Consider the following 27408-nt stretch of genomic DNA (forward strand, 5'->3'; position numbering starts at 1 on the left):
TCACAGACAGGTGAGTGGAGAACTGTTTGCACTTCACACTGTCTCTGCAGAGTGGGAGGGCTGGAAATGTGGGGTACACAGCAAGGGAACAGCCCTGGCCAAACCAATGCCTGTGAGAAAATCTCTCCTCTCGTCTCTCCATTCCCTCAAAGCAGAGGCTTCAGTGCCTGCTATGGGGAGAGGAACAGCAGGGGCCCTGCTGAGTGGTACTTCATTTTCAAACCAGCAAGATACCTAGGATCCCATGTATCAGGGGGTAGCCGTGTTAGTCTGTATCTACAAAAACAACAAGGAGTCTGGTGGCACCTTAAAGACTAACAGATTTATTTGGGCATAAGCTTTCGTGGGTAAAAATCTCACTTCTTCAGATGCATAGAGTGAAAGTTACAGATGCAGACATTATATACTGACACATGAAGAGAAGGGAGTTACCTTACAAGTGGAAAACCAGTGTAGACAGGGCCAATTCAATCAGGGTGGATGCAGTCCACTCCCAATAATAATGGTTTGTTAAGAAAACCACAAAGGTCCCCACTAGTATTTTCTATTGGCGCAACACTGGGGCACTGACCAGGTGCATTACAACAGCTGTGTGGAGGCCCAGGAGTACACCATGTAGGAGGTGTCAATTCCAGGAGAGGAAAAGCTGCTTCTGTAATGAGCCAGCCACTCCCAGTCCCTATTCAAGCCCAGATTAATGGTGTTAAATTTGCAAATGAATTTTAGTTCTGCTGTTTCTCTTTGAAGTCTGTTTCTGAAGTTTTTTTGTTCAATGATAGTGACTTTTAAATCTGTAATAGAATGACCAGGGAGATTGAAGTGTTCACTTACTGGCTTATGTATGTTACCATTCCTGATGTCCGATTTGCGTCCATTTATTCTTTTGCGGAGGGACTGTCCAGTTTGGCCAGCGTACATGGCAGAGGGGCATTGCTGGCACATGATGGCATATATAACATTAGTAGATGTGCAGGTGAATGAGCCCTTGATGGTGTGGCTGATGTGGTTGGGTCCTCTGATGGTGTTGCCAGAGTAGATATGGGGACAGAGTAAGCAACGAGGTTTGCTACAGGGATTGGTGTTTCTGTGGTGTGGTGTGTAGTTGCTGGTAAGTATTTGCTTCAGCTTGGCTGTAGACAATGGATCATGTGATGTGTCTTGGATGGAAGCTGGAGGCGTGTAGGTACGTATAGTGGTCAGTAGGTTTCCGGTATAGGGTGGTGTTTATGTGACCATCACTTATTTGCACTGTAGTGTCCAGGAAGTGGATCTCTTGTGTGGACTAGTCTAGGCTGAGGTTGATGGTGGGGTGGGAATTGTTGAAGTCCAGGTGGAATTCTTCAAGGGCCTCCTTTCCGTGGGTCCATATGATGAAGATGTCATCAATGTAGCGCAAGTAGAGAAGGGGCACTAAGGGACGAGAGCTGAAGAAGCATTGTTCTCAGTCAGCCATAAAAATGTTGGCATACTGTGGGGCCATGCGGGTACCCATAGCAGTGCCACTGACTTGATGGTATAAGTTGTCCCCAAAGTGACTGAAGTGGTTGTGGGTGAGGACAAAGTCACAAAGCTCAGCCACCAGGCGTGCTGTGGCCTCATCAGGGATACTGTTCCTGACAGCTTGTAGTCCATCCTCATGTGGAATATTGGTGTAAAGTGCTTCTACATCCATGGTGGCCAGGATGGTGTTTTCAGGAAGAACACCAATGCATTGTAGTTTCCTCAGGAAGTCGGTGGTGTCTCGAAGATAGCTGGGAGTGCTGGTAGCGTAAGGGCTGAGGAGAGAGTCCAAATAGCCAGATAATCCTTCTGTAAGAGTACCAATGCCTGAGATGATGGGGCGTCCAGGGTTTCTGGGTTTATGGATCTTGGGTAGCAGATAGAATATCCCTGGTCGGGGTTCTGGGGGGGTGTCCATGTAGATTTGTTCGCGTACTGTAGCTGGGAATTTCTTGAGCAGATGGTGTAGTTTCTTTTGGTATTCCTCAGTGGGATCAGAGGATAGTGGCCTGTAGAATGTGGTCTTGGAGAGTTGCCTGGCAGCCTCCCGTTCATAATCCGACCTGTTCATTATGACTACAGCACCTCCTTTGTCAGCCCCTTTGATGATCCCATGCATCTGACGAAGTGGGCATTCACCCACGAAAGCTTATGCTCCAATACATCTGTTAGTCTTAAAGGTGCCACAGGACTCTCTGTTGCTTTTAGGATCCTTCTGTCTCTAGGTTCCAATCCTTGTATGGCTGCCACACCATGTATATGCTCGATTCCCACCAGTTCACTGCGCATGTATCTTTTGGGCAGAATCCTATGAACCCAAATCCTGTTACTGCTGCACCAGTGTTAAAGAGCCTGTGAAAGTTGGGCTTTGCCCATTGTCCTTGGCCAATATCTCCCCTCCCCTCCCTGTTGTGCCATGAGCAGAGACACCATCGGCCAACCCAGAGGAGGTGCAGCGGTGATATAATGTGCATTGCTCAGTGCTTGATAAGAATAACGTGCTTATGTTCATTGTTAGGGCAGAGTGAAAGTTAGGATGTTCTTAACTAAGCGCTCCTGGTTGGTAAGTGCTTGGGTTTTCTACATCAAGTAACAGGTAAATAGAGTTATCACTTGGCAATGTTAGCTGGTCTGGAAACCAAAGGTTTTAATTTCCAGACTATTTACAGAGATGATGGATTAGAACTTGTCATAGATCCGCCAGAAGACTGAAGAGGGAACAATTCCTAACTATTACTGTAGAGCAGAGATTCTCAACTGTGGCACACATTATATATTCTGGGCAGCATGAGAAGCCAGAGCAGAAAGTGGCGGCTCCTTTCCGGGCACACGGCCTTGAAGGCAGCACTGCCAGGAGCAGCAGCGCAGAAGTAAGGATGGCAGAGTATGGTTTTGCCACTCTCCATTCTCCGCTGCTGCTAACGGTAGTGCTGCCTTCAGAGCTGGGCAGACGGAGTGCTATATACTTAAATGGCTCTTTTTGATTCCATGCCCTACTGTTTGTAATATTTAGTGAGAGTTGGATGTTGTTTTTTAATCGGTGTATGTACCTGTGTGGTTGGGGTGGGATGTGTCAACTATAATGGACACAAAGAAGGAGGGTGATCAAATACGTTTGAGAACCACTGCTGTAAACTCCACCTTGCTCTGCTGCTGCACATCACCATAGAGTGGATCCACTGACTGTATGTGTCTCCATTGGTATTTTCAGGTACGATTCTGCATTCGCGAAGGAGCGAAGTTGTCTCTGGAATGGACAGGGAAACCCCGTTCCCGCTTCCTGGAGACACAGGTTATGATGATGTGGAACATGGTGACTCTGGAGGATCAATATCAGAACGATTTGATTGGAAAAAATAACCTTGTGATGATGTAAATGCTTTGCCTCTTTCTCACAGAAATGCTTCCTCTGCTATGATGCCCTAGAGACAGTCCCTGCCTGGTAGATACACGAAGCAGGTGTTTTTATAAGATTTGTGTGAAGTTGCAGGAAATACTAGTGGAAGTTGGAAAAGGTTCATAAACTTTCTTTGTATAATTTTCCATCATTTGAAGGGGGGTGGAAGTTTCCTGCATTTTTATGCCTATAATTTCTTCAGCTTGAATTTTGCCCTTTTTCATATTAAATCTTTTCTGAAAGTCTTCCCTGTAGTGGAAATTTTTCTTGCCAGATGAATTGTGCAGTTTCCAGGGTTCATCATGAGGAGAGGCTGAGATACAACAAACCAAGAGACAAGGGTGGGCCACCTCTGGGTACGGCAGGCTGTTTGACGGTGGGGGAGTGAGGGGGGGTTACACTGAATGTTCTCTCAGACATGTGGTAAAAGTGGAAAACCAGCAAGAGAATATTCTGAGATGAGCAACAGGGTTGTTCCTAAACCTAGGTCAGATCTGTAACCTTCATTGACTCCAAGGAGATAAATGAGAAATTATCCCTCATAATTCACAGCTGAAATTAAACAAACAGTGAAAAGAATTCCACATTAGCAATGTGATTGCAATTGGAGGATGAATATTTCTGCTAGGACAATAAATGAATTTTATAGAAAATAATGAAAAGAGGAGGTTTAATAAAAATCTGGGTTTTCACTGAAGCAATAAGGCTAAAACAAGTAGCAAGTCACTGAGTTGTTACTAGAATCCCCAGTAAGACTGATCATGTTCACACAGTGCAATATTTATTTCCATGACAATCTACAAATATAGTTTAAATTCGATGCTGAGCTGAGAACTGACCAGTGGAGAAGCCAGAGGTGTTCTCTAGATGAACCCTCAGTGAAATCAGTACCAGATCTCACACAGAGTACATCACTATTTCACAGAAATGTCTGTATTTCCTTTATCACAAATCCTGCATTCAGTTTGGTCACTTCATCTGTACACAGATTCAATGGCAATAGAAATGTCAAGAGACGTCACTTCCAATCATCTGCATTCAACTGGGTCAGTGGGTCATATAAAGAGACAGAAATATAACAATTTACTTTCAAAAGGAGAAAAATAAAAAGACATTGAGACGTGCAATAGGGCACACTGACCCTTGGAGACTGAGTAGGGAAATCTCAGGGGATGTACTAACCTGTTCCAGAGGTTGTGTCCTCAAGACAGATGTGTGGGACGAAGGAAATTACCATAGAGAGAGGAGGTGGCCCCAGGGTGGATATTTGTGATTTGGCAGGGAACCCAGGCTGCTGATGTTGCCTAGGGCCTGGGACTGGAGCCTTAAAGACGGAGCGGGTGACGGCTCCTCTCTTCTTTCAGGCTGAAGGAATCCTAGCAAATATTCCTGGGTTGGTCAGTCCAGGGGTAGTTAATTATTTTTTGTCAAGGTCCAGATTTCTTGGTCAAGGTTAGTTAAGGTCCAGACTCCAGAGAAACATTTTTCACACCACAAGTGCCACTGTTCAACGAACACATATAATTCTGTGTAATCTACCCAGGGCCTATTGCAGGGGAAGTCAATAGGCGGACTGCAGGCCAATGCCAGACCGCCAGAGGTTTTTGGCTGGATCGCAAAACTCCCGTGGGCACTTAGTATGTGGGGAGGCTAGTTAGGGTTGCCAACTTTCCAATTTCTGAAAGCCAGACACTCCTGCTCCTCCCCCGCCCTCAAGGCCCTGCCCTCTGCTCATTCCTCTCCCCCCACCCCCCATCATCTAGGCTCTCTCCCCTTTAACTTTAAAACTGGCATTTGATAATTACTAAACAAGGTGTAATTGCTTTGAATATTTTGAAAAGAAAAAAGTTAAAACTGACAGAGACATGTTTAAGGACCTGATTCTGAAAACCCTGTTTCATCTGACTACTCCTTACTCCCGTCAGCAGTCCAATTGAAGTCAATGTAAAGTCAATTCCATCCCCTGAAGAGTATATAACTTTTTAAAAGCTTTTAATATGTACTTTATTAATAGACTGGAATGGCTCCAAAGTTATTCACAAGCATAGATGTGTTTGCGGACTGGGATCCATAATGATTTATTTGTAGAAGAGAAATCTAAGGAAATGTCCACCCTTCCCTCATCTATGCATTCTCTAGCCCTGAACATTCAGTAACTTCACAGCCAGGGGAATGCATTTGTCCTTTCCTCTATATATTTTTTCTGTGCTTTGCATTAGTCTCATTTTCTAAAATCTATTATGACAAACTATTTACCCCAGGCCACAGCTTTGAAACTTTGGTGTGCCCTTCCCACGCCTGTCATATGTCATATGTCTTTACATATTGACTTTAAACAGCTGAAACTTTTAAAATTGTCAGCATTAATCAGCAAACGTATCCATGCTGTTTGCAACAGTATTATAGGGTAACAATTGTTATGTTATCATTTCTCCTGATATTTTTCTTCTTGCACAAAGTACCTTAAAAAAAAAAGAAAAAAAAAGTAAATACATTTTGGACAGCATTTGAAAGCACCAGAAATAAATACATATCTTTGATGGGAAAAGGTATTTCCTATTCCCATCCTCTCTCCTCCTGGGCAGGTGTTTAGTTTGGGTTTGGATTTTTGTTGCACTGCCTCCAGTTGCCCGGTTTAGGTGCTGGGATCTCATAGCCTTATTGAGGGGCTAATTCCTGGTCTCTGAAGCTGGGGAAATTTAGAGGAGACATTAAAGAGAGATTATAATCTTCTGACTGGAAACATACAGCCCAGTCCAACCACACACACAGCACATCACACAAAAAAAAACATATACAGCACAACCACACAAACCCAACCCAAATACACACACAGCACAACAAAAACACACACAGAGCACAACCCAATCCAAATATAGGCACAGCACAACACAAACCATACACAAAACACAAACACACAACCCCAACACAAAATACCCATACAGCGTGACACAAAACATGCACACAAAGCAACCTCACACACTCAATCCAACCACACCCAGCAAATAATCCAAATACCCATTCCACCACCTACGTACACAGCACAACACAAACACACAACCCCAGCCTTCCATCACTGCCCCACAGCACGCGCAGCACTGTCCACCCCTCGCCAGGTCTTAGCTGCCTTCCTGAGCCGCCCAGAGCCCTGCAGCCCTGCGGAGAGCCCAGAGACTCGCCGTGTTACCCACAGCAGCCGGGTGAGTCACAGTCGCTCAGCGGGGACAGTGACTTCACGCCCTGGGACCTGCTGCCGGGAAGACCAGACCGGAGCCAGTCCTGGGGAGTGGGCAGGCAGAGCTGCGGGCTGGAGAGGGGGTGGGAACGCGAGGGACAGGCAGCGAGCTGAGCTGGCCTGGCCACTCTCCTGCCCCAGGACTCACCTGCCACCTGGAGAGCTGGTCTGGGAGAGGGTCACAGCCATGCTGCCCCCCGGCTCTCTGGCAGCCAAGTGCCGCGCTGTGGTGAGCGGCACCTGCCTGGCCTGGCCCCCACTTTTCCGCCGCCCCTGCAGGCAGTAACCGGACTCTCAGCACCCCTAGGGCTAATGCGGGGAGATGAGTGAGTGGTGACATGCTGGCGGGCTTGGGGGAGATGGCACCCGGGGCTGACTCCTAACTTGGGGGTGGGGCAGGTGCCCCCCCCCAAAGTGGAGCCCTGCCAGGTGTGTGGCGCAACAGGACTTGTGGGCATCAGATGAAACCTTGAGCTTGAGCATATGGCCAAGCTCCACTGGGGGGGGGGGGCATCTTCCCCCCACACACTTACAAGTTAGCCTGGGGCACCACCAGCACATAGCCAGTCACTTTTCTACCCGCACTAGACCCCCCCTCTCCCCAAATGCCCACTGCCTCCCAGAGTTTTGCAGTCTGACCAAAAGCCTCTGGCAGTCTGCATCTGGCCCACGGTTTGCCTATTGACTACCCCTGATCTAACATACCTCTATCTTTGTGATCAGGAAGGAATTTCCCCCCAGGTCAGATTGGCTGGGATGCTGCGGGGTTTTACCATCCTCTGCAGCATGGCCGGCAAGTCATTGCTAGGATCAGCTGGGTATCTCACCAATCAATTCTCTGCAGGGGCCTCAGGTATTGGTGCCTCTCAGTCCCTCCTAGTCTCTGCCTGTGGCACACACTAATTTATTCTCCTGAGGCCTGTAACACTTTGGTCTAATCCAGGTTGGTGGGCTCAGTGCAGGGGGGACTTTGGTGGCCTGTGATATGTATCGGGGTTAGACTGGATTATTTAGCTGTCCCAACGGCCTTAAAATCTATGGATCTATATTATGGCTACAATGCTGCAGTGTCTGACCTGTGGCTGCCCTGATTCACAGGTGCCCCCTCTTTCCAGTCCAGTCACTCAGGGAATGACAGCTGCAGTGAAAGGCAATAGGGCACTGGTAGGAGTAACTTTGGGGGCAGTCACTAGCCCCAGAAAACTAAATCTCTCCCAGCACCCCTGACTGCTGCATATCAGGGTCTCTGGCCATACAGGAGACAGGCCAGCACCACCACAGTGGATGGAATGAGGGTGGGGAGGGGATGGAAACACTCAGCAAGGGAAGTTGCGTGTTTCAGCCATGCTAGTGTGTGGATACCAGCTCAAAGACATGCACTGGACACACAAGCAGAGCAAGTTCACACTATAAAAACTGTTCACACTGTAAAAACACCAAACCAAGAGGGACGTGATATAGGGTTACCATACGTCCTCTTTTTCCCGGACATGTCCGGCTTTTCGGCAGTCAAACCCCCGTCCGGGGGGAATTGCCAAAAAGCCGAACATGTCCGGGAAAATGGCGGCTCTGTTTAAGAGCCCGGCTGCCTGAACGCTACCGGCTTTGGGCAGCCCCATGCCTCCAGACCTTGCGCCGCCGGAGCCCGGGAGGGGAAGTGCCCGGCTGGGGGCGCAGGGTCTGGAGGCAGGGGGGCTGCCCGAAGCCGGTAGCTCTCGGGCAGCCCGGTTCTTAAACAGAGCCTCCAGCGGCTGCGGCTCTGTGTAACTGACACTGTGTCAGTTACACACAGCCCCGGGGGCTGGAGGCTCCAGCCGCCCCCCGCTCTGTTTAAGAGCCAGGCTGCCCAAGCGCTACCGGCTTCGGGCAGCCCCCGTGCCTCCAGATCCTGCGCCCCCAGCCGGGCACTTCCCCTCCCGGGCTCCGGCGGCGCAGGGTCTGGAGGCACGGGGCTGCCCGAAGCTGGTAGCGCTGGGGCAGCCCGGCTCTTAAATAGAGCAGGGGGGGCTGGAGCCTCCAGCCGCCGGCGCTGTGTGTAACTGACACAGTGTCAGTTACACAGAGCCTCAGCCGCTGGAGGCTCTGTTTAAGAACCGGGCTGCCCCAGAGCTACCGGCTTCGGGCAGCCCCCTTGCCTCCGGACCCTGCGCCCCCAGCCGGGCACTTCCCCTCCCGGGCTCCGGCGGCGCAGGGTCCGGAGGCACGGGGGCTGCCCGAAGCCGGTAGCGCTGGGGCAGCCCGGCTCTTAGAGCCTAAGAGGAGCAGAGCCACCAGCTGCGGGGGCTCTGCTCCTCTTCGGCTCTGTGTAACTTATACAGTGTAAGTTACGCAGAGCCGCCGGAGCCCCGGAGGGGAAGTGCCCGGCTGGGGGCGCAGGGTCCGGAGGCATAGGGGCTGCCCAAAGCCCGAGCGCTACCGGCTTCACGGTTTGCTGGGCAGCCTCCAGACCCTGCGCCCCCGGCTGGGCGCTTCCCCTCCCGGGCTCCAGCTGCGCTGGGGAAGCGCCGGCCAGGGGCGCAGGGTCTGGGGGCTGCCCGGCAAACCGTGAAGCTGGTAGCACTGGGGCAGCCCTTTCCCCCTGGCTGGGAGTGGGAGGGAGGAGGGGGCGGAGTTAGGGTGGGGGAAGGGGCGGAGTTGGGGCGGGGCTAGGGGTGGGGAAATGGGCGGGGCCATGGCCCGTGGAGGGTCCTCTTTTTTTATTTATGAGATATGGTAACCCTAACGTGATAATCGCAGAACAAATTCTACTTTAACCCATTAGAAACAATATCCACTGTCCTGTAATTATTGGGCTACTCAGTGCGGGAGTACACCTGACCAAACCCTCAGGTGCCAGTAATGTGCCAGGTGTACCGCGACTCGGAGGCAAGCACTGTAGGTGCTTCATTACCTAGGCCTTGCAGGTGCTGGGTCCCAATAACTGCTCAGACATGTGGCTAAGGGAAAGGGTATTTGACTAGAGCTGGCAGGAAAGGGGAAAGTTGCAGATTCCATAAGTACCAACGCTTCAACAGTTAGAGTTCACAGCAAGCAATAGTGATAAATGTTTGGGTCTCTGGGGCTGTCCAGTCGAGAGTCAGGGCTCTTCAGGCCGAGTGCCTGGGGTGCCCTCTCCAGTCCATTCTCTAGTCAAGCAAATAGGAGCTTGAAGGTTTCCAGGCCAGCTTCACATAGTGTCTCTCATTGGGGTCACTTGGCACTGGCTTCCTGCTCAGCCACTGCTGCTCCCCCATAAACCTCTCACAGACCCGCACCCAGACATAACCTCCAGCAGTCACAGCCTGTTCCACATGTGGCTCTGCTTACAGGTCCTGGGGATTGCCCTCTACATCCAGCTCTCTGCAGCTCCTCATTTGCCTTACAGCCACTGCTTCCTATGATAGCCCAGCCACTTCCTGGTTCAGGACTCTTCCCCTTATCCAGCCAGAGAGAAGGGATGTGGAATGGAGAAGGCTCTGATGGGTGTTGTAGTCTCCTTCTTAGCAGATCCTACAGAATCTCAAACACAGGCTAAAAGATTCTGCAAACAGAAGAAGGTTCCTCTCTGATTATGACTCCAAAGGAGTTTTGCAGTCACATTGATAGTTTCTTTATGAAAAAGGTGGCAAAGTCTGGATCTGCCTTTTCAGCTCCTTTCTGTACTTTTTAAAATTACAAACTTTATATAATATAGTTTTGGGGACACACTGATTTCCTGTATTCTTTTACCTATTACCCAAAAAGATTATGAAATATTATCAAGAAATGTAAATTTGGAAAGTCAAAGTGTTTGTGAAAAAAAAATCCATCTCTTGGGTTAGTGGACCCTGATCCACAGACATTCAAGCCAGACTGAAGACTGGACAATTGAAGGGAACATCCAATTGATAGACAAAGTTTCTCTCTCTCCCAGCAGCAGGGGCAGCAAAGCCAGTGTCACATAAGCTGGCAGGGACCACGTCCAGGATAAGTAGGGCACATCTCCAAAACCTTGGAGACAGCCTGGCCTGAGGCTCAGTAGGACTAACACCCTGCACACCTGAGACAAAGAAAAGAAATGGGATGAACACTGAACACAACCCACTCCTTTTCACTGGGGGTGTCATAGACAGATAGTTAAGGGTTAATGCCTCTTTTACCTGTAAAGGGTTAAGAAGTTCACCTAGCCTAGCTGACACCTGACCAGAGGAACCAATGGGGAGATAAGATATTTCAAAAGGAAGGAGGAAAGTTTCCTTTGTTTAGAGTCAGTTTCAGTTTTGGCCGGAGTGGAAAAGATCAAGGAATCAGCCTCTTATCAGAGTAGTGAGTATTAGAAAAGGAATAAATAGGTTTATGTTTATTTTCTTTTTGTAACTTGTCTTGGGCATTAGGGAATAATCAAATTGGGTATTCTTTGTGTAATTAAGATTTTGCCCAGGGGAACATCCTCTGTGATTTGAATCTGTTGTCTATGAGATCAGGTTGTATGCTATCTCCCAGAGGGTTTTCTTTTACCTTCTTTTTCTTTAAATAAAAGCCTTTTTTTAAAGAACCGGATTGATTTTTCCTTGTTTTTAGATCCAAGGGGTTCGGATCTGGACTCACCAGGAAATTGGTGGAGGAGTCTCTCAAGGCTACCCAGGGAGGAAAAGGTTTTTTGGGGGAAGACAGAGTTTCCCAAATGACTCAAACTATTTGGGTGGTGGCAGCCAAACCAGATCTAAGCTGGTAATTCAGTTTAGGGGTTCATATGCAGGCCCCCACATCTGTACTCTAAAGTCCAGAGTGGGAGTCAAACCTATGACAGTGGGGTTTTCAAAAACCAAAAAGTTCCTCAATGTTGTAGTTTTGGGTTTAGATTTCCATTGAAAAACAATAAGTGTTTCTGGGAAATTAAAAAAAAATTAAGAAAACAAACCCCCAGATGAATTACCCCTAGAATACAACTTTTGAATGAGGCTCTCGTGGTTCTAGTTCACGGTTCCTTGTACAGCTAGAACAAAATCTCATGGCAGCAACCCACTTTCCAGAGCTGTCACTCCAGACACTCCTCAGCCAGAGTTCAAGCTGGAGAACCTGCTCTCTCCCAGGCCAGTCAGAGTAAAGCACCTCTAAGGGTGTGTCTGTGATTGCAGCTCATGCAGACATACCCAAGCTAGCTTTAATCCAGTGTTTCCCAAATGGTAGGTTCCAACCCACTAATGGGTCGTGGAAAGGTTCTCGATGGGTCACGAAAGGCAGGCTTGTATTTACTCATCACAGGACCCTGGCCGAGGCAAACATACAGTTCTCCTGGCCCAGTGGAGGGGAGAGGCCCCCAGGGATGGAGGACAGGGTGAAGAATGGGCTGGCCCCTCACTCACCCCAAAGTGGCAGCTTCTGTATGGATGGGACCAGTTCTGACACTTCCATGGGGCACCCAGGGTTGTGAGACACGTCGCTACCACTTGCCCTTAGCGTGAAGAAGTCTCATCTGTGCCTGACACGGGTCAGCTCCCAACTCCACTGGCCCGGGCAATGGAAATACTCCCCTCTAAGCCTCACATACCCTGCTGTTACCCCAGAGCTTACCAATAGGCACATGCTAACCTTCGACCCCTCCGAGCATCTCCATGGAGTGTCCAGCCCCTGGTTCATTGGACTCTCGCAGTATTCACACATTTCCTGCTCTCAAAGAAGCAGTGCACCCACAGTTTAGCAGTTCCACATCAGATCACCACTCGGCTTAACGTACAGAACTTAGATATGTTTATAGCGAAAACAAGTATAAGTTGATTTAGCAAATCACAGAGATTCAAGCAGTAGCAACTAGAAGAACTGGAACTAATGGTTACATATAAAATATAATTGTAACACACATTCTAGAGCTTAGATCTAATTACTGCCAAGCTACTATGAACCCTCCTTTCATGAGACAAATACGTTGTCAGCTTGCCTCCTAGGTGAAGGATTCAGTGGGCACCTTAGCGCCCTCTCCAAGATATATCAGTCCCATTCTTTGTCGTTATTCATAAACAGGATGCCCCCTCACAACCGCTGTTTTTTTTTCTTTCTGTAGATTTTCTCTCTTGTAGATTTCACAATCTTTTGACTCACTCTGGCTCAGTCTGCAGATAGACCTCTGTTGTGAGGCAGACAATGCACAATACAAAAGTGACCAGTTAGGGAGATAGGTGCGCGTTACCTTGGAAATGTTCCTTTGAGGCAGGAGGTATGTCACCTCCTGGACCTGCCTTAACTGAAAGACCGTATTTTAGTCTAGATACATAACTCCTGAAATATTATCTGTACATACATTTCACAAGGATTATGATGACCACAATTTACTGACTCTCAGTAGAGACCTCACAGGCCACTCTTTGGTGAACTACTATGCGTATATCTGACTCCGGGATCCTTGTGAAATTCCAGGCAGGCTGAGTTCCCTCTGCCAGTTGGCACCAAGAGGACTTGGGTCACACCAGCTCCCCACTCCATGTGTTTCAACCTGGCACATGGGGTTGCTGCACCACTCAGGGTCTGGCCCTGCTGCTCCCCCATAATTATGAAGGGGAGGATGAGCCAAACCTGACAGGTCCTGCAACCCCATGTGCCAGCTCACAGCACCCAGAGCAGGGGGCCTGGCCCAGCTCCGCAGGACAGAAGCTGCTGCTGGGAGTGAGTGAGGTGCAGACTCACTCTCCTACCCTGGGGCTGCCCCTCTGCACTGGGCCAGGATTCAGTGTTGTGGTGCTGGGGTGGAGGGGTGGAGGGTACATATAGGTACTGGTGGGTCACAAGAAAAGCAAAATGCAGTTAGTGGGGAGTGTTAGGAAAAAGTGGGGGAACTGCGGCTCTAATCTACCTAGCTCGAGTACCAGAGCAGTGAAGCTGCAGTAGCAGAAGCTTCAATGCAAGCTAGTCCCAGGCTAACACAGGGTTCTGGATGGGCTTGTACAGATATGATGCAGCACGTGCTGCTGTGGCTTCCTGCTCTGATAGCTGAGCTAGCTAGATTAAAGCTAGAGCCAGTGTGTCAGCTCAAGCTGTGATCACACCCTTGAATTACGGTGTAGACGTACCCTCCAGAGTGAAAGAAAAACCAAAGGCAGATGAATTGCTAAGTTATGACCCACTGCAAAGAGGTCTGGACATAAGCGCAACATCAGACGTCTCTATGAAGCTGTACTGGGTGGTTTCAGGTGATCTTAGCCTAGACCCCAGGTTGTTGTTGAAGGAGTCGAGACTAGATATCCCCACATGGGGGTGAAAAAGGACTGTCATAACTATAAAGGGAAGGGTAACAGCTGTCCTGTGTACAGTACTATAAAATCCCTCCTGGCCAGAGACTCCAAAATCCTTTTCCCTGTAAATGGTTAAGAAGCTCAGGTAACCTGGCTGGCATCTGACCTCAAGGACCAATAAGGGGACAAGATACTTTCAAATCTTGGGGGGGGGGGGGGAGGGAAGAAGGCTTTTGTTTGTGTTCTTTGTTTGGGAGTGTGTTCGTTCTCGGGACTGAGAGGGACCAGACATCAATCCAGGTTCTCCACATCTTTCTAAACAAGTCTCTCCTATTTCAAACTTGTAAGTAAATAGCCAGGCAAGGCGTGTTAGTTTTCCTTTGTTTTCTCAACTTGTAAATGTACCTTTTACTAGAGTGTTTATCTTTGTTTGCTGTACTTTGAACCTGAGACTAGAGGGGAGTCCTCTGAGCTCTTTAAGTTTGATTACCCTGTAAGGTTAATTTCCATACTGATTTTACAGAGATGATTTTTACCTTTTTCTTTAATTAAAAGCTTTCTTTTTTAGAACCTGATTGATTTTTCCTTGTTTTAAGATCCAAGGGGTTTGGATCTTGATTCACCAGGAGTTGGTGGGAGGAAGGAGGGGGAATGGTTAATTTCTCCTTGTTTTAAAATCCAAGGGGTTTGGATCTGTATTCACCAGGGAATTGGTGAAGGTTTTTCAAGGCTTCCCAGGGAGGGAAAAATTGAAATGGTGGCAGCGGAACCAGAGCTAAGCTGGTAGTTAAGCTTAGAAGTTTTCATGCAGGCCCCTATATTTGTACCCTAAAGTTGAAAGTGGGGATACAGCCTTGACAAGGACATTCTGCATAAACTGCACGGGGGCCACCAACCCAGCCCAAAATGCACAGAAACAACTCAACAGTCAGTTCAGTGGCCTTGACTGAGGAACAAGTACCAGAGAGAGGAGAGAACTCTTAAGATCTGCACTCACATGAGAACCAACCAAACAGAACCATTATTACCTTCCCTCCCCCAGACACACCATGGCAGAAAGATCTTCTCCAGCTGGCTAATGGAACCTCTCTTCCATTCACTGGCTACTTGACAAGATTTACTGAAATAGCCAAGCTGCTGACCACTACATCACAGACAGTGGGGTCAGGATGAAATCCATGTTTGGCTGCAATGGAACCCCACTGCAAGTCCTCTCTGATAATGATCCTCAGTTTGTATCAGAAACTGTTAAATTTGCGAATCCCTGCAGTTTCACCCATGTGTCATCCCAGTCGTTAGAAAACCATGGTGAAGCAGAACTTTCAGAAACAGCTTTTTACACAACATACAGGCCTTATCTGGCCCCGTTCCCATACAGGCCAGCACCTCTGACAAATGAATTTATTCCTTATGAGTTGCTGAGTTGAGGTCCAACATCCCAACCTCCCTTCATTCTTAGACCTTCGTTGGCTTGAGATTCCAGTGCTACCAAGGGAGGAAGAACAACCTAAAACCGTCAGAAGAGAAACTTTGTCAGACATCACAGAGTCTAACCCTGAGGGAGCTGAACCCAGGAGATCATGTCTGATTGAAAGGCTCCCCAGAAGAAGGAATGGTACAGGCACGGCTGAACACCCCTCAATCTTACTGTATTTGAGTCCTGGAGTATCATGTGACACTGGGTTGTTTCACCAGGTAAATCTCTGGAGCATTCAGATCCCTACCTGCAGGCTGAACCTGCGAGTAATGATCCCCCTGCTCATATAGACCAGCCACCATCTCCTCCAGAACTTGGATAGTGGAGACAGTCAGCTAGATCTAACAGCCACCCTTCTTCCTGAAAGGCTAAGTCAGATCTTGGGAACCTGAGGAACTCAGGGATTGAGTAGCCAGCCAAGTGTTTTACCTGGGCAGGACAATCTCCTGGCATAAGGCTGAAGGGTCAGACAGTTTGTCCAGCCTTTACTGGGCTGTTTTTTTTTAATATTCTGTGCTGATGTTTAGTGAATGGTTGAATGAATGTTTTACTATTGTTCCCTCTCACAGAGGAGGATGCAGTGATAGATATTTCTCCGGAGACACTTTTTAGGCCTGGTCTACACTAGGCGTTTATGTCGAAGTTAGCGCCGTTACATCGAATTAACCCTGCACCCGTCCACACTGCGATGCTATTTAGTTCGACATAGAGGTCTCTTTAATTCGACTTCTGTACTCCTCCCCGACGAGGGGAGTAGCGCTAAATTCGACATGGCCATGTCGAATTAGGCTAGGTGTGGATGGAAATTGACGCTAATAGCTCCGGGAGCTATCCCACAGTGCACCACTCTGTTGACGCTCTGGACAGCAGTACGAGCTCGGATGCTCTGACCAGCCACACAGGAAAAGCCCCGGGAAAATTTGAATTTGAATTCCTTTTCCTGTCTGGCCAGTTTGAATCTCATTTCCTGTCTGGACATCGTGGCGATCACAGCAGCACTGGCAACGATGCAGAGCTCTCCAGCAGTGATGGCCGTGCAGTCTGTGAATAGAAAGAGGGCCCCAGCATGGACTGATCGGGAAGTCTTGGATCTCATCGCTGTGTGGGGCGATGAGTCCGTGCTTTCTGAGCTGCGCTCCAAGAAACAGAATGCAAAGATCTATGAGAAGATCTCTAAAGACATGTCAGAGAGAGGATACAGCCGGGATGCAACGCAGTGCCGCATGAAAATCAAGGAGCTGAGACAAGGCTACCAGAAGACCAAAGAGGCAAACGGACGCTCCGGATCCCATCCCCAGACATCCCGTTTCTACAAGGCACTGCATTCCATCCTCGGTGCGGCCGCCACCACTACCCCACCACTGACCGTGGACTCTGAGGATGGGATAGTGTCCACGGCCGGTTCCTCGGACATGTTAGGGGACGGGGAAGATGAGGAAGGAGATGAGGAGGGCGAGGCAGTCGGCAGCGCTCACAACGCTGATTTCCCCGCCAGCCAGGATCTCTTCATCACCCTTACAGAGATCCCCTACCAAGCGTCCCCAGCCGTTACCCCGGACACAGAATCTGGGGAAGGATCAGCCAGTAAGTGTTGTAAACATCTAAACATTTATTTTTAACAGAACAGGAATATTAACAATTAAAAGAATGGGTTGTTCATGATTACTTTGCCCTAGGCGCTTAACGGTTCAGTCATGGGCAGTGCAAGTTTTGAAAAAAAATCTAGCAATGTCCGGTTTTCCGTGATTGTCCTGCCCAAGCCGCTCTACTGTTTAGTCCCTGCTACTGCAGCTACAGTAAAATGCGGTCTATATGTCCGGGGATAGAGCAGTAATCCTCCTGGGACATCTCGATGAAGCTCTCCTGGAGGTAATTGGAAAGCCGTTGCATGAGGTTCCTGGGGAGAGCGGCCTTATTGGGTCCTCCGAAATACGACACGTTGCCGCGCCACGAGACTATCAAGTACTCGGGAATCATTGCTCTGCACAGCAGGGCGGCATACAGCCCTGGTCTTTGGAGGCTTTCCCAGAGCATTCTCTCTCTCTCGCTCTCAGAGATCCTCATCAGGGTGATGTCGCTCATGGTGACCTGCTTTGAATTAGGTAGGGGAATGTTAGTGTTGGGACTGCTTGCCCGTTCCTTTACAGAACTGTAACCGCTGGTTTGCAGCCACGCGGTGGAGGCGGGAGAGGGGCAGCCGAAAGGGATCGTTCCCGGGGACAGCCGCAAGGGGGTGGGACAGGGGCAGAGTTCCCGCTTGCCGGATTGCTGGCAGCAGGGACTGACATTGCTTTAAATGTGAAATGAGGCCAGTGGTAATTTAAAAGTAAGTCTACGGCTTACCATGTCTGCCTGCAACAGAAATTCCGTTGTGCTGCCCCGCTTCTCAAATGTGCTGTGCAAGACCCCAGGCACTGAATGCGAAGGCCGAGAATTCGACCTTGTGCTGAGTGCGCATGTGATAGGTGCTGTGCCTGGTCTTGTTCACAGAGAAAGACTATGTTCTTTGTTCACAACTACATTTTTCTTTCTGAGGAATTCACTCCCTTTTTCCCATTTCCACAGCCCCATCTGCGACTGTCTCACAACCTAGCCTGGCATCACACTCCCAGAGGCTAGCGCAGATTAGGCGTAGGAAGAAGAGGACACGGGAGGACATGTTCTCGGAGCTTATGGCCTGTTTCCAAGCCCAGGCAGCACAGCAGACCCAGTGGCGGGAGAACTTGACCCAAATGCACCAAGCAAACATGGATCGGGAGGAGAGGTGGCGGCAGGAAGACCAGCAGGCGACTCAAACGCTGCTTGGACTACTGAGGGAGCAAACAGACACGCTCCGGCGCCTTGTGGATGTTCTGCAGGAACGGAGGCAGGAGGACAGAGCCCCGTTGCAGTCTATCTCTAACCGCCCTCCCCCGCTACCAAGTCCCATACCCACCTCACCCAAAGTGCAAAGAAGGAGAGGCGGCAGAGTCCGTGCTAACTCTCACTCCACCCCTGCAGAGAGCTCTAGTAGCAGAAGGCTCTCATTCCCCAAAATTTGAAAAGTTCTTTCCTTCCTGCCTGACACAAGCCCCCGTCCAAGTTTCACCTCCCAGTTCCATGTGTAGTTGATAATAAAAAATACGTTTCTGTTAATTACTGTTTCAATCATGTTCTTTTGGAGGAGGAGGGGAAAGGGGGTTGGTAATTGGACAGGACAGTCACCTTTGGCAGGGTATATAGGCGGGGGCAGGTACAGCAGCAGGGCACATACACAGTGCAGTGATGCAGTGACTAGTTACCCTGGTTAGTCTGGGAGGTGGTTTTCATGTTATGTGGTGGGGGGTGGGTTGCTCTGTGACTTTGTGGCGGGGGAGGGCAGTTACAGATCTTAAGCGGCGGTCCTTATGCAGGATCACAGAGCCACGCAGCAGGGGATCTGTAACCGTCCTCCCCCTGCCACAAAGTCACATAGCCCCTCCATACACACAGTCCCGATCAGGAGGGGTGACAGGCTCCGTTGAAACAACCATCCCACCGCAGCGGAGCCTGTCAATCCATGAGTTTAGAAGCTTCATTCGCGTCACTACACTACACCCGCTCCGCACCACAGTCTGCGTCCCAGTTTTAAAAAATTCCCACGAAAACAGTATTAAAGAAAACGGTGTGCATTAACAAAGTAGAACTATTTTTATTTCGAAACGTGTGTTGGAAGGGGGGTGAAGGGGGTATGTAACTGGATAGGATAGTCAACATTAACTGGGTAAAGAAACGGGGGCAGGTTCAGCTTCTCTGTACACAAACTTTAAAGTCACAGGTTACCCTGCTCACTCAGGAACTTAGCTTTCAAAGCCTCCCGGATGCACAGCGCTTCCCGCTGGTCTCTTCTAATCGCCCGACTGTCTGGCTGTGTGTAATCAGCAGCCAGGCTATTTTCCTCAACCTCCCACCCCGCCATAAAGGTCTCCCCCTTGCTCTCACAGAGATTGTGGAGCACACAGCAAGCTGCTATAACAATGGGGATATTGGTTTCGCTGAGATCACAGCGAGTCAGTAAGCTTCTCCATCTCCCCTTGAGACGGCCAAAAGCACACTCCACTACCATTCTGCACTTGCTCAGCCGGTAGTTGAAGAGTTCTTTTTCAGTGTCCAGGGCGCCAGTATAGGGCTTCATGAGCCAGGGCATTAGCGGGTAGGCTGGGTCCCCGAGGATGACTATAGGCATCTCCACATCCCCAACAGTTATTTTGTGGTCCGGGAAGTAAATACCTTGCTGCAGCCGTCTAAACAGACCAGAGTTCCTGAAAACACAAGCGTCATGAACCTTGCCCGGCCATCCCACGTAGATGTTGGTAAAACGTCCCCTGTGGTCCACCAGTGCTTGCAGCACCATGGAAAAGTAGCCCTTTTGGTTAATGTACTGGGTGGCCTGGTGGTCCGGTGCCAGGATAGGGATGTGAGTTCCATCTATGGCCCCACCGCAGTTTGGGAATCCCATCGCTGCGAAGCCATCTATGATCGCCTCCACGTTTCCCAGGGTCACTACCTTTGGCAGCAGTACATCAACGATTGCCTTCGCTACTTGCATCACAAAACCCCCCACGGTAGATTTGCCCACCCCAAACTGGTTCGAGACTGACCGGTAGCTGTCTGGCGTTGCAAGCTTCCAGAGGGCTATGGCCACTCGCTTCTGGACAGTCAGTGCAGCTCGCAACCGGGTGTCATTGCGCTTCAGGGCAGGGGACAGCAACTCACAAAGTTCCAGGAAAGTTCCCTTCCGCATGCGAAAGTTTCGCAGCCACTGGGATTCATCCCAGACCTGCAGCACTATGCGGTCCCACCACTCAGTGCTTGTTTCCCGTGCCCAGAATCGCCGTTCTACGGCATCAACATGACCCATTGCCACCATGATGTCCTCGGCGCTGGGTCCCGTGCTTTCTGAGAGGTCTGTGCTACTCTCAGACTTCAGGCCATCACCGCGGTGCCGTAGCCTCCTCGCCTGACTTTTCTGCATCTGCCTCAGGGAAAGCTGTATGATAAGCTGCGAGGCGTTGCGAGCGGCCACAACTGCAGCGATGGTCGCAGCGTGCTCCATGCTAGCAGTGCTGTGGCGTCCGCGCTGTCAATGACTGGAAAAGTACGCGAACTGATTTCCCGCCGGCGCTTTCAGGGAGGGAGGGCGGGAGTGATGGACGGATGACGACAGTTACCCAAAAGCACCCTGGACACATTTTGTTACCCAGAAGGCTTTTGCGGCTACACCCAGAATTCCAATGGGCAGAGGGGACTGCGGGAACTGTGGGATAGCTGACCACAGTGCACCGCTTCGAATGTCGACGCTTTCAACGTTATTGTGGACTCACAAAGTCGAATTACTGTCCTTAGTGTGGACACACACGTTCGACTTTGCAATATCAATTCCAAAAAGTCGATGCAAGTAAAATCGAACTACTCTCGTAGTGTAGACAAGGCCTTAGACAGGCCACTAGAGGGCCTTGCAGAAGACGTATACAGCTGCAAGCCAAGAGGAAATTAAGGTTGTTCTGTGATTAACCTTCCCTTTAGCGCCCTCTGAGAATTAAGCAGCAACAATGAGATTGGAAGGCTGAGCAGCAACAATGAGATTGATTCAGATCACTGGGATCAGGCAGGTATTAAGATGCTAATGGCTCACTCTGCTGAAACTCACTCATGAGGCGCTAGGTGTCTGCCACATCAGCCATCTCTCCTGCAGGGAGCTGATACGCTGCATTCACTTTGGCGCTAACCAGCTGTTGGCATCAGCACATCTATGGCACTGGACTAACACTGAACTTCCTGAGCCCAGCCTGGATCTGTGGTGTTGGTCACATGCACACAGGGCCAGCTTTAGGCCGATTCGCCTGATTCCCCGAAATCGGGCCCCGCAGCCCCGTTCTCCCGGCTGGAGCTCCGGACAGAGCGCGGCAGCCCTGCAGCCCCGCGACCCCGGCCAGACCACGGCAGCCCCTCAGCTCCGCGACCCCTGCCGGACCGCCGGCAGGAGCGCGGCAGCCCCGCAGCCCTGCGATCCCAGCCAGACCGCCGCCCGGAGCACAGCAGCCCCACAGCCACACTCTCCCGGCTGGAACTCCGGACAGAGCGCGGCAGCCCCACAGCCCCACGACCCCGGCAGCCCTGCAGCCCTGCAGCCCCGCGACACGAGCTGGACCACCGGACGGAGCGCCGCAGCCCCGCAGCCTTGTGACCCCGGCCAGAGCGCTGGCCGGAACGCGGCAAGCCCCGCGGCCCTGCTCTCCTGGCTGGAGCTCCGTCCGGAGTGTGGTAAGCCCCGCGGCTCCCCTCCCCCAGCTGGCAATCCGAAGTGCCACTCCAGGAATCGGGCCCCGCACTTGCTAAAGCCGGCGCTGCATGCACAAAAGGGGAAGGGTTCTCCAAGTGCTGCCGGAGAGAGAAAATCATTATAAAAAGGCTCACGGATGCTGAGCACTCATGGGAATAAGGCAGGAAGTGCTGTAGTGGCAAAAAACCAAAATCATTGGTTAAACTCCCAAACGAAACACCGTATTCCCCAAATGAGATATGAGTAAATTCGGTCTACCCTCATTTACTCCCAACTTACACAACTGCAGGCAGATGGCTAGGAATGGGCTTGGAAGCCTAACTCAGGCTGCTATTTTTCAAAATCAGGCTCTGATTGTGTTCCTCACAGCTCTTGCTGGTGCTATGACCCAGTGTGTATTTTACCGTAGGTCAGTGGTGGGGAGGTGTGGTCTGTCCCTTGCCACCATCCACACACACACAAAAACACTGAAACCCACAAAGTAATGTCACCAACATAACCCCTAGGGACTGTGAAAGGGAGGGCGGAGGGGGTGAGGGTGGGAGATAAGTAGGAAGGGGAGGATAATGCTCAGAGGAGGGGAAGGGGAGTGCAGTCCAGCTGCCCTGCAGGGAACCTTGTTAGCAAGTGCCCAGATCCACAATGCATAAGGACTGTCCTATGTAATGGAAAGCCCAGCCATGCATCTGCAAATTGCAGTGGTCAGTGAGACAATCACCAACCTCAAATCATTTCCTTTTGCCCAAAACTGTCAGGGGGAGCCAGCTGCATCTCAGCTGCCCTAGAGTGAACCCCACAAGCAGATGGTCAGTCTGGTGGCGTGGGTCAGCTTAGCCCCAGTGCTCATCAGAGACAGCAACAGTTCACCCCGTGTGACATGGGAGTCAGCTGAGCCAATTACACACTCTCCCGCTATGAATGGGCACTCACCACTCAGGGAACACCTCCTGGCAGCATGGCACAAAATTCAGTCACCAGTCAGTAGAAACAGAGAGAAACAAAAAAGTGTGACTTTAAAAAATCAAACATTTAAAAATAAAAATTAAAAAGACATCAATATTTTTGTATTTGAAATTTTTTCACCAAAAGGAAATTTCTTCCAAATTTGCTTTCTTCAGAAAAGCAATTTTGATGATTTGTTTTCATTTGAAAAATATTTCATCAGCTCTCCCCTGACAGTCTTGGCTCTTGCAAAAGTTAATACATTTCTGACTCTCCTTGGGAACTTTTGAAACAGACTCTTTGGTGCATACAGGAAAGGACATGCAGACATACAGCACCAGAGGCATTTGTCCCAAGGTGCATGTTTAAAAAAAAGAGTGTCCCAATATTCTCTCATTTGAGATGCAGAGATTAATCCTTCTGAAAGCCAGATATAACTGCAGAAACCACAGTACCGCATCTATAGGAGACTCAAACTCCCTCCAGCAGGGCCTGAGTGAGGAAGAAAGTGGTTTCTCTCCCACTAATCATTTCTCCTCATACAATGTTGCTCTTTCCTGACTGTAAACTCTGTTATTAGCTCCATCGCTTAAATAAATTTTGTTACAGGAGCTAACAGCAGCTAAAAATCACACATGTGCACTCATAAAAACATACAGTTATACTCAACTGTGAAACCCTGGTAATTTGGGTCTTAGTGTGTCTCTCTCATTCATACATTTTTACATTTTATTTATTTTATTTACTTGTATTACATATTTGCACAGTCCTCAATATACATCGGGGCCCTAATCCTGACTGGGGCTGTTGCCCCTTTTTAACCCGAGTGGCTAGTCAAATTTTAGGGCTCTGGGGATGTTCCACCTGGAAGCAGAAATTGATGGAGAAATTTTCTTTAGTGCCGTCTTGTTTATTTACAAGGAAATTTTAAAGTCCTGCTTCTCTGACTGCAGGAGGGACTAAGAACAACAGGAGCAGTTCCTTCGCTTACAGCCCCAAGCTGCTCTAGCCAACAGAACCAAAAGCTCTTTGGAGCAGGGGGGTCTGCCCCGTTAAGGGCCTAGGGAGCCAGGGAGCAGCAAGCCCTGGCCTAAGGAGAAGCTCAGCAGGCAGGTGTTGGGAACCAGCTGATCCAGCTGTTCCCAGCTGGACAATGTAAGAGAGAACCCGGTTCAGTGGGGGGAGGGTGGAGAGAAGGAAAGACAAACATGTCCCTGAGCAGCAGCAGGAGGAGGCTGCCACAGGGCAGGTAGATAGTCAAGCCAACCAGCTGACCTGTGGCCCCCCGAGGCAAAGTGAAGGCCTTGACCCTTGAATTACAGGAGAGTAGAGGACCCTGTAGCATCAGCACAGGTTAGGAGTCAAGACTATCACTTGTGTTACTTTTCCATACGCCTTGTCTTTGTGTGGCAGAGGAATAACAGAGGAGGCTAAAGCAGAGTGGGGTGGGGCTGGTTGTTTGCCCCTAGACTGGTGGACAGGCCCAGCGGACGGGTGGAGAATGCAGGCTGTGTCTGCCACTGCCTAGGAAACCATGGATTCTGAAGCCCTATTAAAATGGATGGGTGAACAACAGCAGCAGCAGTTACTACAACAGCAACGGTGCCACCAAAAGCAGCAGGGAGCAGCAGCGGTTTATGCTTCGCCTATTAACCCTGGAGAACTGGAGCCCACAGGTGGGTGAGGGGCTGTGGTTACTTGTGTGGGAGGGAGGAGTTCTCACCAAAATGGGGAAAGAAGATGTTCTTGAGGCCTTTCTCAAAAACAATGAGGAGTCCTTGTAGAGACTAACAAATTTATTTGGGCATAAACTTTCATGGGCTAAAACCCACTTCATCAGATGCATGGAGTGGAAAATACAGTAGAGAGGTATAAATACACAGCATATGAAAAGATAGGAGTTGCCTTACCAAGTGGGGGGTCAGTGCTAATGAGTCAATTCAATTAAGGTGGGAAGTGGACTATTCTCAACAGTTGACAAGAAGGGGTGGAAATCACTTTTGTAGTGCTAATGAGGCCAATGTAATCAAGGTGGCCCATTTCAAACAGTTAACAAGGTGTGAGTATCAGCAGGGGAAATTAGTTTTTAGAGTGATCTATCTACTCTGTCTTTATTCAGGCCCAATTTGATGGTGTCCAGTCTGCAAATTAATTTCAGTTCTGCAGTTTCTCATTGGAGTCTGGTTTTGAAGTTTTTGTTGTTGAAGAATTGCCACTTTTAAGTTTGTTATTGAGTGTCCAGGCAGATTGAAGTGTTCTCCTACTGGTTTTTGAATGTTACAATTCTTGATGTCAGATTTGTGTCCATTTATTCTTTTGCATAGAGACTGTCCGGTTTGGCCAATGTACATGGCAGAGGGGCATTGCTGGCACATGATGGCATATATCACAATGGTAGATGTGCAGGTGAACGAGCCCCTGATGGTGTGGCTGGTGTGGTTAGGTCCTATGATGGTGTCTCTTGAATAGATATGCGGACAGAATTGGCACCAGCGTTTGTTGAAGGTTTTGGTTCCTCAGTTAGTGTTTTTGTTGTGTGGTGTGGAGTTGCTGGTGAATATTTGCTTCAGGTTGTGAGGATGTCTATAAGTGAGGAGTGGCCTGTCTCCCAAGGCTTGTGAGAGTGAGGGATCGTCCTTCAGGATAGGTTGTAGATCCTTGATGATGCACTGGAGAGGTTTTAGTTGGGGGCTGTAGGTGATGCCTAGTGGCGTTCTGTTACTTTTTGTTGGGCCTGTCCTGTTGTAGGTGACTTCCAGGTACCCTTCTGGCTCTGTCAATCTGTTTCTTCACTTCACCAGGTGGGTACTGTAGTTTTAAGAACACTTGATAGAAATCCTACAGGGGAAGATCAAGAATAAGCTCTCAAAACTGGAAACTCTCATAAAAAAACTTATCTTCCACACACACTTCCTCGTGGCTGGACTTTACAAAAACTGGACAAGTCATTTACAAAACACACTTTGCTTCTCTACAGAGGAAAAGGGACACTAAACTATCTAAACTCCTACATGCCACAAGGGGCCACAACAGTGGTTCCCTTAAGTTGTGCAATTAATATTGTTAATCTATCCAGCTATACTCTTAGCCTGACAGAAGAATCTGTGCTATCTTGGAGCCTCTCCTTCTGCCCCACCACCCTTACAAATGTGATACAGTTCTGGAGTGACCTAGAATCCTACTTTTGACATCTTCAACTCAAGGAACACACCACTAAACAGCAAACTAACCCACTAACGGGAAGAGGGTAGGAACACGGGGTGGGGGGTGAGGGCTCTGGCTGGGGGTGTGGGGTCTGGGGTGGAGCCAGGGATGAGGGGTTTGGAGTGTGGGAGGGGGCTCAGGACTAGAGCAGAGGATTGGGGTTGGAGTGCAGGTGGGTGAGGGCTCTGGCTGGGGGTGAGGGCTCTGGGGAGGGACCAGGGATGAGGGGTTCAGGGTGCAGGAGGGAGCTCAGGGCTGGGGCAGAGGGTTGGGGTGAGGGCTTCGGCTGGGGATGCAGGCTCTGGGGTGGGGCCAGGGATGAGTAGTTTGTGCTGCAAGCTGCCCCAGGACTGCAACAGGGAGAGATGACTCTCCCAAGCCCTCTCTCGACGCAGCAGCCCGGGGCTGGGAGAGAGCACTTGCTCCCTGCCCACCCCCTACCTCTCTCCTCTGCAAGCGCTTGTGGCTTTGCGCGTTCCTTGATAGCCTGCTGTGTGGCCATGCAGCTTAGAGGGAACTTAGGGCCCAACTTCATCCAGAGTCAGAGGGACGACCCTGTCTTGAGTCTTCCATAAGGCCAGTGGACTTGGGCAAATGGATTGTTGAGTGATTCTGACCAGGACACCCCTTACCCCCATTTTGAACTAAAAGGGGATTGCTTGGTGAGGGTGATCCGGGACAAACAAACCAGGGCCCGCTAAACCCAACTCCTGGTCCTCAAGTTTTATCAGAACCAGGTGTTAAAACTGGCCCAAGATGTGCCGTGGTCCTGTCACTTGGGAGTGGAGAAGACCAAAGAGAGGATACTGGCCCAGTTCTTTTGGTGCTGGATTAATCACAACATTTAAGTTTATTGTGCATTCTGTCCACAATGCCAACTGGTGGCCCCCAGCCAGCTCACAGGGCCCCCTCAGTCCTCTTTCATTGGTGAGCAGCCCTTTTGACAGAATTGTTGTAGACCTCTTGGGGCCCATGGAACCAAGTTCAAGCCGTCGTCAGTTTGTTTTGGTGATTGTTGATTATGCCACTTGGTAACCCGAGCTACAGCCCTGCGCTCAGCCCTGTCACAAACACAATAGTTACCCAATTAATGAAAGTGTTCGCAAAGGTAGAGTTTCTAAGATTTCTCCTGACAGATCAGGGCACAGTCTCCACATCCCAGTTAATACCTCAGGTCGTAGTCTCCTGAAAATTTATTCAGTTAAACCTCTGTCACCCACAAACAGACGGCCTGGTAGAGCAATTTAACCATACAGTAAAGGAGATGTTGCAAAAATTTGTAACTAAGGAATCCCATAATTGGGACAAAATGCTCCTGTGTTTGTTGTTGCAATCCAGGAGGTCCTATAATCCTCCACCACTTTTTCAACCTTTGAACTGCTGTACAGCAGACAACCCTGGAGGATACTGGATCTTTCACAGGAGTCTTGGCAGGAACAGGGCACTTCTAGCTAGAATGTAATCCAGTGTGTCCTCAAGTTGAGAGAGAGACTGGATCTGGCAGGGGGCTTTGCTAGGGAGAAGCTGAGTACAATAGAAATGCCGGCCTCTGGGTCTACTAGCTGGGGGATGAGGTTCTCCTGCTGATTCCCTCTGCATAATGCAAACTGCTAGGAAAGGGGCAAGGGCCTTTTGAGATCCTCAGACAAGTCACGGGGAGTGGACTAC

General features: G+C 49.6%; 2 protein-coding genes across 2 annotated transcripts in view; both read left to right on the top strand.

The window, feature by feature from the left end:
• The window catches only part of LOC135977474 (deleted in malignant brain tumors 1 protein-like), a 112905-nt gene that overhangs the window by 23743 nt on the left and 61754 nt on the right, over positions 1–27408 (top strand). The window contains exon 5 of the mRNA XM_065578729.1: positions 23952–23971. Within this exon, the coding sequence (XP_065434801.1) occupies positions 23952–23971 (20 nt within the window). The remainder of the gene's footprint in view (positions 1–23951; positions 23972–27408) is intronic.
• On the top strand, positions 15905–18428 carry LOC135977490 (uncharacterized). Its single transcript, XM_065578770.1, has 2 exons — positions 15905–16877; positions 17859–18428. Exons 1-2 carry the CDS (start codon positions 16301–16303, stop codon positions 18332–18334), a joined length of 1053 nt encoding a protein of 350 aa, XP_065434842.1. The 5' UTR covers positions 15905–16300; the 3' UTR covers positions 18335–18428.

The sequence above is a fragment of the Chrysemys picta genome, unplaced genomic scaffold, assembly GCF_011386835.1.
Source record: "Chrysemys picta bellii isolate R12L10 unplaced genomic scaffold, ASM1138683v2 scaf1, whole genome shotgun sequence".
In the NCBI taxonomy this organism is placed as follows: Eukaryota; Metazoa; Chordata; order Testudines; family Emydidae; genus Chrysemys; species Chrysemys picta.